The sequence below is a fragment of the Scyliorhinus canicula genome, chromosome 15 (genome assembly GCF_902713615.1).
Source record: "Scyliorhinus canicula chromosome 15, sScyCan1.1, whole genome shotgun sequence".
Lineage (NCBI taxonomy): Eukaryota > Metazoa > Chordata > Chondrichthyes > Carcharhiniformes > Scyliorhinidae > Scyliorhinus > Scyliorhinus canicula.
The window spans coordinates 74,373,940-74,388,889 of record NC_052160.1 but is presented as its reverse complement, the minus strand read 5'-3'; the positions used below and the strand labels follow the sequence as shown (position 1 = coordinate 74,388,889).

The window sequence follows — 14,950 nt, the reverse complement described above, 5'->3', positions numbered from 1 at the left end:
GGGAACCGGGTTCAGTTCCAGTTTTGGGTGACTATGTGGAGTTTCTACTTTCTCCCCGTGTGTGCGTGGGTTTCCTCCGGGTGTTCAGGTTTCCTCCCACAGTCCAAAGACGTGCAGGCTAGGTGTGAAGGCCATGCTAAAATCGGCCCTTAGTCCCAAAAGATATGTGGGCTGGGTGGGGTGTAGGCCTGGGTGGGGTGCTCTTTCAGGGGGTCAGTGAGGACCTGATGGGCAAAATGGCCTCCATTTGTGCTCTCTGGATTCTAAAAAGTTAATTCACTAAAGTGAATTTTTCCAAAATAATTTCAGAGTACCCAACTGTTGATATCAAGTTTTGATGTTTTGAAGGTATATCATAATTTAATAGGTGAAACACATACAGACAGACTTACCTAGAGATTTCTATCTTTCTCGACAGTGGATCAGTCTTTTTCTCCCACTCAGGATCAGATTTGAGAAATTCTGCATTTAATTTAGCTGCTGTAAGTGGTATTCCAGTTGCTTGTACATAAATATCATTTAGTGCCATTCCTTGTGCAGTTCCTGAGGATTAGGAAAATTTGTTTTATTTGCTTTTTCACACTACAATTGGTTATCGGTGTGGGAACCGAGGTTAATATCACAAAAGTAAAGGGAAGGAGTCCATCTGTTTTACTGAAACAAGACACGGGGTTGGTCTTTATAGGCACCAAAAAGTAATAAAAGCAGCCACTTTAATTAATGTCACAAACCACAAAAGGTGAAGCCACTCAGACGATCCAATCAGCCGGACTTTTCCACCCAGACTGATATCTTTCTCTGCTCCACAATTTATCTGTTCTTTCAAAGAACAAAAACAAAGAAAAGTACAGCACAGGAAACAGGCCCTTCGGCCCTTCAAGCCTGCGCCGACCATACTGCCCATCTAAACTAAAATCTTCTACACTTCCGGGGTCCGTATCCCTCTATTCCCATCCTATTCATGTATTTGTCAAGATGCCCCTTAAACGTCACTATCGTCCCTGCTTCCACCACCTCCTCCGGCAGCGAGTTCCAGGCACCCACTACCCTCTGTGTAAAAACCCTTGCCTCATACATCTCCTTTAAACCTTGCCCCTCGCACCGTAAATCTATGCCCCCTAGTAGTTGACCCCTCTACTCTGGGAAAAAGTCTCTGACTATCCACTCTGTCTATGCCCCTCATAATTTTGTAGACCTCTATCAGGTCACTCCTCAACCTCCGTCGTTCCAGTGAGAACAAACCAAGTTTATTCAAACTCTCATCATAGCTAAAGCCCTCCATACCAGGCAACATCCTGGTAAATCTCTTCTGCACCCTCTCTAAAGCCTCCACATCCTTCTGGTAGTGTGGCGACCAGAATTGAACACTATACTCCAAGTGTGGCCTAACTAAGGTTCAATACAGCTGTAACATGACTCGCCAATTTTTATACTCAATGGCCCGGCCAATGAAGGCAAGCATACCGTATGCCTTCTTAAAATTATGAAGGGAATAGATAGGATAAATGCGGGCAGGTTGTTTCCACTGGCGGGTGAAAGCAGAACTAGGGGGCATAGCCTCAAAATAAGGGGAAATAGATTTAGGACTGAGCTTAGGAGGAACTTCTTCACCCAAAGGGTTGTGAATCTATGGAATTCCTTGCGCAGTGAAGCAGTTGAGGCTCCTGCATTAAATGTTTTTAGATAGTTTTTTGAAGAATAAAGGGATTAAGGGTTATGGTGTTCGGGCCCAAAAGTGGAGCCGAGTCCACTAAAGATCAGCCATGATCTCATTACATGGCGGAGAAGGCTGAAGGGGCCAGATGGCTTACTCCTGCTCCTAGTTCTTATGTTCTTAACTACCTCCTCCACCTGTGTTGCCCTTTCAGTGACCTGTGGACCTGTACACCTAGATCTCTCTGACTGGCAATACGCTTGAGGGTTCTATAATTGACTGTATATTCCCTATCTGTATTAGACCTTCCAAAATGCATTACCTTTGAACTTTTTTTAACTTCTGCCTCAAATACTCCATGAGCACCTCATGCTCTATAAACACTATCATGCGGGTCAGTATGACCAAAGGAGGATACACGTATCATTCGCAAGGAATATTTGAAAGAAGAGAGAAAGAGATCTCAGTGTTATTATGCACAAATGATCAAAGGCCCAATGCAGAGAAAGGTAGCTAATGCAAACAGGGTATAAAAAGGTTGAGGGGTGACTAAGGCCTTTAAAATTATGAAAGATTTTGCTGGAGTGGATAAGGAGAGAAGGTTTCCTCTTGTGGGGAAGTGCAGAACTAGAGGACTTCCAAATAAGACAGGAAATCCAACAGGGGATTCAGAAGAAACTTTGAGAATGTGGAACTCGCTGAGTTTTTGAAGTGAGCAGTGTTGATCCGTTTTGAACAGCATACAAGGAGAAAGAGAACAGATGCTTACAATGATAGATGTAGATGAGAAAAGATGGAGAAGGCTTGAGTGAAGCCTGAACATTGGGATGGAGTGGGTTGAATTGTCTGTTTCGGTGCTGCAAATCTGATGTAACATCAGACAGGTTGATATTTAGGGTGTTCTCCACATGGTGGGAAAAAGTGACCTTCGAAAATATCTAGAAAAGAGCAACAAGAGTGATTCCTATCTTAAAGAACCACAGCTTATCAGATAGGCTTAAAGACCTTTATCTCTTTAGAGCAGCAAAGATGCAAAGATGACCCAGTAGGTTTATAAAATAAGGAATGGGCTGGAAAGTGTTTAATGCCTCCTGAAAAATCCATTTACTGCTTTCCTCGTACAATTTCTTCAAAAATGTTCAATGAATTTGATTAACATAATCCGATTTTGACAACTGTGCTATAGGCATTTTGCATGTTCTTGATGATCCCACGCATCTTTACATGCTCATCAACTTAATCATGAATTATTGTTTATAGGAGTTTTCCCACCACTGATATTAACCCAAATTAGGTACTTGGCCATTATTCTCTCTGCTCGGGAATATTACGTTATTAACCATTCAGTCCTTGGCAGAATTTGCAATCTATGCTCATCTCTCTCTGATTCTCTTTAACAGTCCGTGATGTAAATCATCATGGCCCACCGGAGTTTTCCGGCTGTTCACACCAGCGGGATATCATTTCTCACCAATGGCGCACCCATGTTTTCCCGGTGGCAAGGAGTGAGTGGGTTTCCTTGTGGCAACAGGTGCATTCAACACAGAACTCTGTTGATAATGGCAGGACCAGGAGGTCCCGCCACCAACCAATGGTGAGCTACCTCGACGAAACACGTGATGCGTGGTGTGAGAAATCCCGCCCAATATTTCTGGTTTACCTTCATCCTGTGTAATTAGATAATCCCACTCCCTCCTTTTCTTTGAGTGACTATATTTCACAGATAGTCTTTAATTATTCATATTGCTTGTAAAAATGTTCACTATTTCCTTTCACAGGCCTTTTCCCATACAGGAATAGTCCATTTTAAGTATCAGATGGTTTCCTAGAAAACACTACTCGTTTTCAAATGGAAATTACTTACATTGACTCAATTTTTTGAGTCAATGTTATAATGGGCAATAAATTGGTACATTTAAGGTACATAATATCAGAAGATGCATTCCCAACCTAGATTTTTGGCCCCAATACACAACACAAGCACCAAATAAACAAACCACAATGTAAACAAATCTTGTATCTTGATGAGGTAATGAACCAGAGAGAATAGGTTTTCAGAGAATCGTGGAATCCCTACAATGCAGAAGAAGGCTATTTGGCCCATGGAGTCTGCTCCAGCCCTTGTAAAGAGCACCCTACATAAGCCCATGCCTCCACACTATCCTCATAACCCAGTAACTCCACCTAACATTTTACACAAAAAGGGCAATTTATCATGGTCAATTCATCTAACCTGCACACCTGTAGGAGGAAACCGGAGCACCCAGAGGAAACCCACGCAGACATGGGAAGAAAGTGCAAACTCCACACAGTCAGTCACCCAAGGCCGGAACTGAACCTGGGTCCCTGGATCTGTGAGGCAGCAGTGCTAACCACTGTGCTGCCATGCTGCCCATAAAAGATTTCTTCTCAAATGTTTCCTGATTGCTCCAAGATATCTTTGTTGTATGGATTTCCCTCTTACTCAGTTTTGTTCATGTGCTTCATCCTTTAAAATGATCGGGTGGCCTGTGTATCACTACCATTGCTTTATTTCAAAGAATCACTAACACTTTCTGCTTATATTCACACGATTTGGCTTTATTTTTATTTGTTCATGGGACATAGGCGTCACAGACTGTGCAGGATTTATTGCCCATTATAACTGCCCTTTAGGGGGCATTTAAGAGTCAACCACATTGCTGTGTGTCTGGAGTCACATGTAGGCCAGACCAGGTAAGGCCAGCAGATTTCCTCCCCTAAAGGCCATTAGTGAACCAGATGGGTTTTTATGCCAATCAACAATGGTTTTATTCCAATGGTTTTAATTCCAGATCTTTATTGAATTCAAATTTCACCATCTACAGTGGTGGGATTTTAACTTGGGTCCCCATTACTCTGGGTTTCTGGTTTACTCATCCACTGACAATACCACTACGCCATCGCCTCCCCGCTATGGAGGAGCATATGAAAATGTACAGCTTTTAGAGAAAGATAGGTAGAATAAGGGAAGGACGGACATTAAGAGGACCTAAAAAAACACACACATACACATACCAGTTACCTTGAATAAAGAGAATGTAATAGGCGCCAGAATTGGTAATGTGAATCAGTGGACTGAACGGTACAAGACTTTCAGTTACGTTGTGGTAGACCTCCTGCCCAATGGGATCTCCATTCTTTCCAGACAATAGCAGCAAAATCAACTTAGTGGCAGAGCTAATCTGAAAGAAAACACACAAATATATCTTTACACCCATCTTCTCTGCACTTTACATAACATTAAATACGATAAACTTTAATTGGTTGGAACTATGGTATAATAGAAAATTAGAACCTGTCTTATAATTTGGGAAATGGCCTAGTAGTTGTGTGGATAAAATTACCCCGATGGTTTTGCAAGAACACAGGTTTGAGCCTTGATTTTGTGTTAAATTTGTCAATCTCGGGGCAATACAGTGGTGCAATGGTTAGCACTGCTGCCTCACGCGCCGAGGTCCCAGTTTCGATCCCGGCCCTGGGTCACTGTCCGTGTGGAGTTTGCATATTCTCCCCTTGTTTGCGTGGGTTTCGCCCAACAACCCAAAGATGTGCAGGGCAGGTGGATTGGCCACGCGAAATTGCCCCTTTAATTGGAAAAATTGATTGGGTACTCTAAATTTATTAAATACTAAATTTAAAAAACATTGTCAATCTCTGCAAGGGTGATAATGGGAGCAATGCAAATCAGTTTTGCAGTCCCTGGGGCTGGACCAGGGAAGGGGGGGGGAAAAGAAAGAATACCCAGCTTCCCACTGCTTATACCTATCTGATGATCAATGCTGGAAGCGTCAGCTGTGGCTAAGTTGAGAACCACTCCCATCTCTGAGTCACAAGGTTTCCCGTTCTCGTCCAACTCTGAGGCTTCAAGCACAAAGGTCCAGGCTGATGCCTCAGTATAGTACAGGGGAGTGCTGCACTGTCAGACATGCCATCTATTGGATGAAATGTTAACAGTGGTGTCATCTGCCTGCTCACATGAATGTAACAGATGCAATGGCCCTATTTCAAAGAAGAGCAGGAGTTATTCCTGGTGTCCTGGCCAATATCAAAATATGAACCAATATCACCAAAGTAAAAAATTATAACATAGCTGTGGGAGATTGCTACACAAATATGTCGACATGTTTCCTACACTACAACAGTGACTACACTTCAAAAGAGTATTTCATTGGCTATAGAGTGCTTTGGGATATCTGGTGGTTGTGAAAAACAATATCTAAGTGCATGCCTTTCTTTCTTTTTCAAGCACAGGGTGAAGGTGTGTGCATTTGTTTTAACACATTAACATTGCTGTTAACTAGTGATTTCCAAAGGCAAGCTCTTTTTAACCATACCATAAAGCTCCAGTCAGCTTCTTTCTTAGAACATAGAACATTACAGTGCAGTACGGGCCCTTCGGCCCTCGATGTTGCGCCGACCTGTGAAACCATCTGAAGCCTATCTGACCTACACTATTCCATTTTCATCCATATGTCGATCCAGTGACCACTTAAATGCCGTTAAAGTTGGCGAGTCTACTACTGTTGCAGGCAGGGCGTTCCACACCCCTACTACTCTCGGAGTAAAGAAACTGCCTCTGACATCTGTCCTATATCTACCACCCCTCAAATTAAAGCTATGTCCACTTGTATTGGTCATCACCATCCGAGGAAAGAGACTCTCACTGTCCACCCGATCTAACCCTCTGACTATCTTATATATCTCTATTAAGTCACCTCTCAGCCTTCTCCTCTCTAACGAAAACAACCTCAAGTCCCTGAGCCTTTCCTCGTAAGACCTTCCCTCCATACCAGGCAACATCCTAGTAAATCTCCTCTGAACCCTTTCTAAAGCTTCCACATCCTTCCTATAATGTGGTGACCAGAACTGCACGCAGTACTCCAGGAGCGGCCGCACCAGAGTTATGTACAGCTGCAGCATGACCTTGTGGCTCCGAAACTCAATCCCTCTACTGATAAAGGCTAGCACACCATATGCCTTCTTAACACCCTATTAACCTGGGTGGCAACTTTCAGGGATTTATGTACCTGGATGCCGAGATCTCTCTGTTCATCTACACTACCAAGAATCTTGCCATTAGCCCAGTACTCTGCATTCCTGTTCCTCCTTCCAAAGTGAACCACCTCAGACTTTTCCGCATTAAACTCCATCTGCCACCTCTCAGCCCAGCTCTGCAGCTTATCTATGTCCCTCTATATCCTATAACATCCTTCAGCACTATCCACAACTCCACCGACCTTCGTGTCATCTGCAAATTTACTAACCCATCCTTCTACACCCTCTTCCAGGTCATTTATAAAAATGACAAACAGCAATGGCCCCAAAACAGATCCTTGCGGTACACCACTAGTAACTGAACTCCAGGATGAACATTTGCCATCAACCACCACCCTCTGTCTTCTTTCAGCTAGCTTCTCTGTGCTCATGTGTAAAGCCAACTTCAGCATCTTGGGCCAGGTGGATTGGAAACATTGCTTACTGATTATACATTTTAATCAGTCATGAGGCATCTATAGAATCCCTACAGTGCTGAGGGAGGCCAATTGGCCCATTGGATCTACACCTGCCCTTTGAAAGAACACTACCCAGGCCCAGGCTCACGCCCCTGCCCCATCCCCATCTAACCTGCAGATCTTTGGACTATGGGAAGAAACTTGGAGGAAACCCACGCAGACACGGGTGAGGGAGGAGGGGAAGAGAGTAAAAAACCCACACCGCAGTCACCAAAGGCTAGAAATGAACCCAGGTCTCTGCCGCTGAGGCAGCAGTGCTAACCACTGTGCCATTGTGTCGCTCTGCAGGACAACAAAGAGCCATACACTATATGTGATCCATTATGGGGTAAAATACAACCAATAGGGACCTAATTCAGCATCCCAAGATCTCCAAGCAATGAAAGGGTATCCCAGAAAAAGCTGATAAACAGGATATCGCCATCGGTACGAGACAAGTCTTGGCAGTGTATACTCTCATATACAGGCGTCAGTAAGCCAAGAATTCTTACACCATTCCAAGACTCGCTACACAACAGACCTCACTCCTCTCCAACCAAATCAGAGGCACCATTCAACACCTGCCATCACTGGAAAAATGATTTTCCACCAAGGAAACCCCACCGACAAATAATCGTCAAGACACCCATCAACGAGATATTTCAGGGAAAAAATTAAATTCTCTTTCAGACAAGGGATACCCTGTAGAATTAAATATAACAAATCACAGCCTGTATCAACACCTCACCAACCCAGATGAAAAAAGGAAACCAGAGAGAGAGAGAGAGAGAGGAACATCAGGAGTAGCCAATTGATATCAGACATAATCTAGCAATGTACACCTTGGCAGAAAGGGCATCAGGGGAACAGGACACCATCCCTCCAAGGGGGTCCAAACCTCAGGGGGGACGACAGTCTGGAAGCCCCGAAACAAAGCCAATTGGAGGACGGCGGCTCTTCGTAACCTGGAAAACGAAGAAAGACTCTAACGAGGCTGAATCGAGGCACTCAGGCCCTGCAGCCAACAGGATACTACATCCCCAGGGGAACCAAATCTCAGGAAGGGGAACAGTCCAGAAGCTCAGAAAAGGGGGCATCCCAGGTGAGAGTGGCCCACTCCTCAGCCCAACATACCCTCCACCTGACCCAGATAAACACAGTTAGTACTGCCCTAACCTACTCAATTGAACAAAACTAGGATCAACGACACACTAAATAGGAAGTCTTACAACACCAGGTACGCGGTACATACTCGTGCGACTCGGCCAACCTTGTCTACCTCATATGCTGCAGGAAAGGATGTCCCGAAGCGTGGTACATTGGCGAGACCATGCAGACGCTGCGACAATGAATGTCGCACGATGTCAGTTCAATCACCAGGCAGGAATGTTCCCTTCCAGTCAGGGAACACTTCAGCAGTCAAGGGCATTCAGCGTCTGATCTCTGGGTAAGCGTTCTCCAAGGCGGCCTTCCGGACGCACGACAACGTTGAATCGCCGAGCAGAAACTTATAGCCAAGTACCGCACACACGAGTGCGGCCTCTACCGGGACCTGGGATTCATGTCGCATTACATTCATCCCCCACCATCTAACCTGGGCTTGCAAAATCCTACCAACTGTCCTGGTTTGAGAAAATTCACACCTCTTTAACCTGGGGTTACCCCTATCTCTGGATCTGTAAAGACTTGATTACCTGCAAATGCTCGCATTCTAAGCATTGTCTGGCATCTTTGAATTTGTCGATATGTTTCTGGAACATACCTCTTCATTCACCTGAGGAAGGAGCAGTGCTCCAAAAGCTAGTGTTTGAAACAAACCTGTTGGACTTTAACCTTGTGTTGTAAGACTTCTTACTGTGCTCACCCCAGTCCAATGCCGATATCTCCACATCACACTAAATAAGAGCTGACAGGGAAGTATACGGGAATTCATCACTCTTATAGATTCAGCAAGACAAATTCCACCCATCTCTAGGCATCCCAGAGGCACCAATTAGGCCCCGCCATCAGTGAGATTCCACCCATTTCCCCCTCATCAAAGAAACAACAGGATGAAATGCTCATCGTACGTACATTCCACAAGCCAAGTAATCAAGTGACCACTATCACTAGCCGCACAGCCAAGTAAATATACAAGACCACCCCAAGAAAGACTAGGTATCCAAGGATTGACCGACCATGACCGGACGTGCACCAGCACATACAACCCCCTACTCCAATAACACCAGAGGCAGCAACAAAGAAAACAAAAAAGGAACCCAGTCTTTTCCAGATAGATGATTTGCCTGTACTTTCATAGGAGACAGGCAACAATTCCTCAATCCCAAAATAACAAATGTACAAAAGCAAACACAACACCAATAGTTTAATCGGGTGTTTTCCTCACCCACAATGAGGACTTACAAGGCCATACTAACCACCACCTAGCCACCACCCTGCTGTGGTACTCCTCATCTTAATCGACAAATAAAGTGAAGGGTACCAAAAAATGTACTGCCTCAGTGTAAAAACACGGATTCGGCACATTAAAAAACTAGTAGATACTGCACAAACCTCAGGTCATACAACCAGCTCAGCATGATTTTCACAGTATAACAGACAACAAAGCCTCTGTGCTTACATGTCCTACACCCTTGTCAGGATAAAAGGCAATAACACAAAATTAGGCGTACAATCACAAGATAACAAATTCAGAGTTAATGATGAACAACCCTTCTTGATGAAAATCAAGGACAAGACAACGCAAGACCAGTGGTTGGAGTCTTCAACTGATCCCAGGCCTCGAAGACCAAATACAATGTGCTCCATCAAACTCGAAACGCCCAACCTTCACATCAAGATGGATAAAGAACTGGCTGGGCAACAGGAGACAGAGAGTAGTGGTGGAAGGGAGTGTCTCAAAATGGAGAAAGGTGACTAGTGGTGTTCCACAGGGATCCGTGCTCGGACCACTGTTGTTTGTGATATACATAAAGGATCTGGACAAAGGTACAAGTGGTCTGATGAGCAAGTTTGCAGATGATACTAAGATTGGTGGAGTTGCAGATAGCGAGGCGGACTGTCAGAGAATACAGCAAAATATAGATAGATTGGAGAGTTGGGCAGAGAAATGGCAGATGGAGTTCAATCCAGGCAAATGCGAGGTGATGCATTTTGGAAGATCTAACTCAAGAGCAGACTAAATGGTCAATGGAAGAGTCCTGGTGAAAATTGATGTACAGAGACATCTGGGAGTTCAGGTCCATTGTACCCTGAAGGTGGCAACGCAGGTTGATGGAGTGGTCAAGAAGGCATACAGCATGCTTGCCTTCATTGGACGGGGTATTGAGTACAAGAGTCGGCAGGTCATGTTACAGTTGTATCGGACTTTGGTTAGGCAACATTTGGAATACTGCGTGCAGTTCTGGTTCCACATTACCAGAAGGATGTGGATGCTTTAGAGAGGGTGCAGAGGAGGTTCACCAGGATGTTGCCTGGCATGGAGGGTGCTAGAGGTTAGAGGGTATAAAGGGTGTTTAAAGGGTGTTACTTTTTGTGTCATTGGGGTTGGAAGAGAAGAATCTGAATTTAATAACATTCAATAGCATTGCCATCACTGAACTGCCCATCATCAATATTCGGGGGTTACCAATGACCAGAATCTGAACTGGATGAACCATATAAATACTGTGGCTGCAGGAACTGGTCAGACGTTAGGAATCCTGCAGCAAGTAACTCACCTCCCACTCCCCAAAGCCTGTCCACGATCTACAAGGCACAAGTCAGCAGTGTGATGGCACACTCTCCGCTTCCCTCCAACAATACTAAGCCCCGCTTGATTGGCACCACATTCACAAATATTCACTCCCTCCACTACCGACAAACGGTGGCAGCCATCTGCATCATCTACAAGATGTACTGCAGGAACTCATCAAGCCTCCTTGGACAGCACCTTCCAAAACCATGATCGCTACCAACTAGCACAAGGGCAGCAGACACATGGAAACACCACCATCCTGAAGTTCCCCTTCAAGCCACCCACCATCCTGACTTGGAAATTTGTTGGGATTTACAAAAGATGTTTGATAGGTGCCCAATAATAGACTAATGAACATTGTCTATGAATGTGGAGTCAGGAATGAGTGGCAGAACAGAGTGCTAGCTGGCTGCAAAACAAAAAGCAGAGAATAGGAATAAAGGGCAAATATTCAACATAGGCAGTTGTGAAGTGGTGTTCCACAAGGATCACTGCTGTTTGTAATTTAGACTTTGGAATCCAAAAGACACTTTTAAATTTGCAGGCGACACCATATTGGGGAAGGCATGCTAGGTGGACTGCATCAAATTACAGGAGGACATGAGTAAATTTGCAAAATGGGCAAATAATTGACGAGTGAAGCTCAACACAGGTAAATGTGAGGTAGTATCTTTTGGTAGGAATAACAGGGGGATCACTTATAACTTGGAAGGTGCAAGTATGGTGGGGTCGTGGGACAAAGGAATCTCAAAATATAAATTCATCTATCACGAAAAGTTGCACCACAGATTAGCAGGGCCATAAAAAACAAAGCAAGCACAAGGCTTTATTTCTAGAGGAATAGAATTGAAAAGCAGGGAAGTTATGTTAACCTTTACTGTGTGAATGCGTCTCTAATTCACTTGTCTCTCAGTCCGGAAGAAACGATCTTGAACAAGTCCGTACTTCAGAATATTCTTTATTGCGATCGGGGCAGCCCTCTAGGTATTCCAAAGAACTACCTCGGACAGTGCCAAAGTATTGCTCAAAACATCCTTTCTTTATATGTTTTTTTAAGGGGCTGTTCCTTACATTCACTTGAGCTTGCCCCCATTACAAAGCATAACTTGTATTTGCCATAGATCCAATACATGATTAACTTGTTATTGCCATAATTTCGATACATGATTTTACAGACTTTGAGGTTATCTATTGGCACATGAGTATTGGCTCATGTGCCAATGTGGGAGTATTGGCTCCCACATTTCATATTCCGTCATTCAGCCATCTTCCTTGTTTCTCAAGGCTATTCGGCTCACAGTCATGAGTCAGCTCACGAATTCAATAACTCTCCTATTTGTAATTTTCCACTAATGTGTCCCATTAATTCTGGCTTGTTCTAGCTATTAACCCTTGCTTCACATTCTCAACTGCCTCCAGTTCTGGTCACTATATTATAAGAAAATGAAAATGAAAATCGCTTATTGTCACCAGTAGGCTTCAATGAAGTTACTGTGAAAAGCCCCTAAGTCGCCACATTTCGGCGCCTGTCCGGGGGGGGCTGGTACAGGAATCGAACCGTGCTGCTGGCCTGCTTGGTCTGCGTTAAAAGCCAGCGATTTAGCCCAGTGAGCTAAACCAGCCCCATAAGGATATAAAGGCATTGGCGAGAGTACAGAGCTTGTATACATATCAGGAAATAATTCATACGCTGGGTCTTTTCGCTTGACAAAACAAAGCTGAGGAATGAGCAAATAGAGGTCTTTGAAATAATCCTTTAAAGCAGAGACGAGAAGGAATTTCTTCAGCGAGAGGGTGGTGAATTTGTGAAACTCATTGCTGCAGAAGGCTGTGGAGGCCAAGTCACTGAGTGTCTTTAAGACAGAGATAGATAGGTTATTGATTAATAAGGGGATCAGGCATTATGGGGAGTTGGCAGGAGAATGGGGATGAGAAACATATTAGCCACGATTGAATGTCGGATCAGACTCGATGGGCCGAATGGCCTAATTCTGCTCCTATGTCTTATGGTCTTATTTAAGCTTTTGGTGGAGTGGATAGAGCGAGAATGTTTTCCCTTAAATTCCATGATCTTTTGCACTGGTTAAACTAATCTTGAGGCAAATGCATTTTTTAAAACAAGAACAATTGAGGCACACTCCAGGCCAGTTCTGTGCACTTAGAATTGCTAATGAGTGGGGAATAACAATATAGAATCATTTGGCCCACTGCGTCTATTCCAACTCTTTGAAAGAGCTAACCAATTTTAGGCTTACTCCACTCTTCCCCACAGTCCTGCAAACATCTCTTGTAAATATGCAACATAATAACATGCTTTAAGTTACATAAAGACAAAAATACTCTCATCTCAATCATTTTGAATTCATCATGGCAAATTTGCATTTCACAACCACTGCCAATCAATGGCAGACAAAGTCTCCTTTCCATACCTCATTAATAGGCGTAAAAAAGATCAAAAAATCTCCAACATCATCATCATCCAGATCTGGAAGTATTAATGCAGGACCAATCACAGAAAGGTCAGCAGCAAAACTAGTGTTGAATGTCCATAATGTTTCTCCTGTAAAACACAAGAGGCATTGTGAATTGTCACAAAAATCAAACAGCACATATAGCATTTTTCAAAAGATTATCGCAAGCCACTAATTCATTTGAAAGCTTTACATTTAGGAAATAACCACTCTTGCCTGTCAATAAGTTCCACTTTTTATATTTTGTTACAAGGCATTAAAAGGGTAATAAACTAGATAGCAATCACTAAAATGGTGCTTGAAATATATACTCCATAAACATGTAAAATCTAAAAAAGACCTCGTGCGATCATTTAATATTATTCATATTTACCATATTCATTTCCAATTTCTTAGTTGCTTCATAGTGAATTTGTTTGAAGGGAATTTCAAACAGCGGAGGATCTGTGAATGGCAATGACACTACCGGCCAGATTTAATTTAAGGTGTTGGTTAGGGAAGGGATGTTGACCAGGTCATTGGGAAAATTTCGTACATTTCTTTAAATAGTGCCCTAGATATGTTTATCATGGGAAGAGGAAGATAGATAACTCTTTGTTACAGTTGTTCATGGGATGTGGGAGTCACCGGCTAGGCCAGCATATATTGCCTATTCTTTTCTGCCCTTGAGAATGTGGTGATGAGCTGCCATTTTGAACTGAGGTGTAGGTACACCCACAGTGCTGTTAAGGAGGGAGTTCCAGGATTTTGCCCCAACGACAGTGAAGGAACAGCGATATATTTCTAGTGCATCTTGCAGATAGCACACACAATATGCAAGATGCAAATATGCAAGACACACTCTTAGTTACATATACAAAGTAAAAACATTTGGGGCCTTTGAGAAAAGACCACCTCTTTCTCCTCTATTCCTCACACAAGAAGCGACATGGCAGACCCACACAGTGGGCCAGCGCGGAAGAAGGGAGGCAACTCCCAGATCGCATGCGCCTGCCGATCGGTGGCCCCCGATCACGGGCCTGGCCTTCGTGGAAGACCCCCCCCCCCCCCCCGGAGACTGATCCCCCCGCCCCCCCCCATCATGACGGCCACCGCAGCCATGACGCAGAGCTTCCACTGGGGGGGAACCGCACGTGAACCACGCCACCGGGTACTTGGCCGGTCGACTGTGGAAAATCGCCTCTTTCAACAGCCCCCACCGGCGCTGCGTCAACCAAGTGCGCGTGCGACTGTGGCCGATTCTGCGGTTGGCGGAGGTTAGTGCCCTGGTGTCGGACCCAATCGCGAGTCTAACGCCCCATTCTCTGCCCCCGCGCTGAGCGTGATTTTGGCGTGGAGGCTTGGAGAATCCCAGGTGCCATCTTTCAGATGAGACATCATCGGCCTCCTCAGGTAGACGTAAAAGATCCCATGATACTATTTTGAAGAAGACAAGGAAATTCTCCTCGGTGACGTGTTCAATATTTATCCCTCAATCAACATCGTAGAAAACAAATTAGCTAGTCATCATAGCATTGCTGTTTGTGGGAGCTTCCTGTGCATAAATTGGCTGCTGTGTTTCCTAACTTACAACAGT

At 44.2% G+C, this 14,950-nt stretch overlaps 1 protein-coding gene across 4 annotated transcripts in view; it reads right to left on the bottom strand.

Moving 5' to 3' along the window:
- fam234a (family with sequence similarity 234 member A) overlaps positions 1-14,950 on the bottom strand; it is a 54,467-nt gene that overhangs the window by 24,685 nt on the left and 14,832 nt on the right. For all 4 annotated transcript variants that reach the window (XM_038820311.1, XM_038820308.1, XM_038820310.1 and 1 more), the window contains exons 5-7: positions 13,333-13,463; positions 4,698-4,857; positions 393-543 (exon numbers count right to left, since the gene is read on the bottom strand). In XM_038820311.1, coding sequence (XP_038676239.1) covers positions 393-543; positions 4,698-4,857; positions 13,333-13,463 — 442 coding nt within the window. The remainder of the gene's footprint in view (positions 1-392; positions 544-4,697; positions 4,858-13,332; positions 13,464-14,950) is intronic.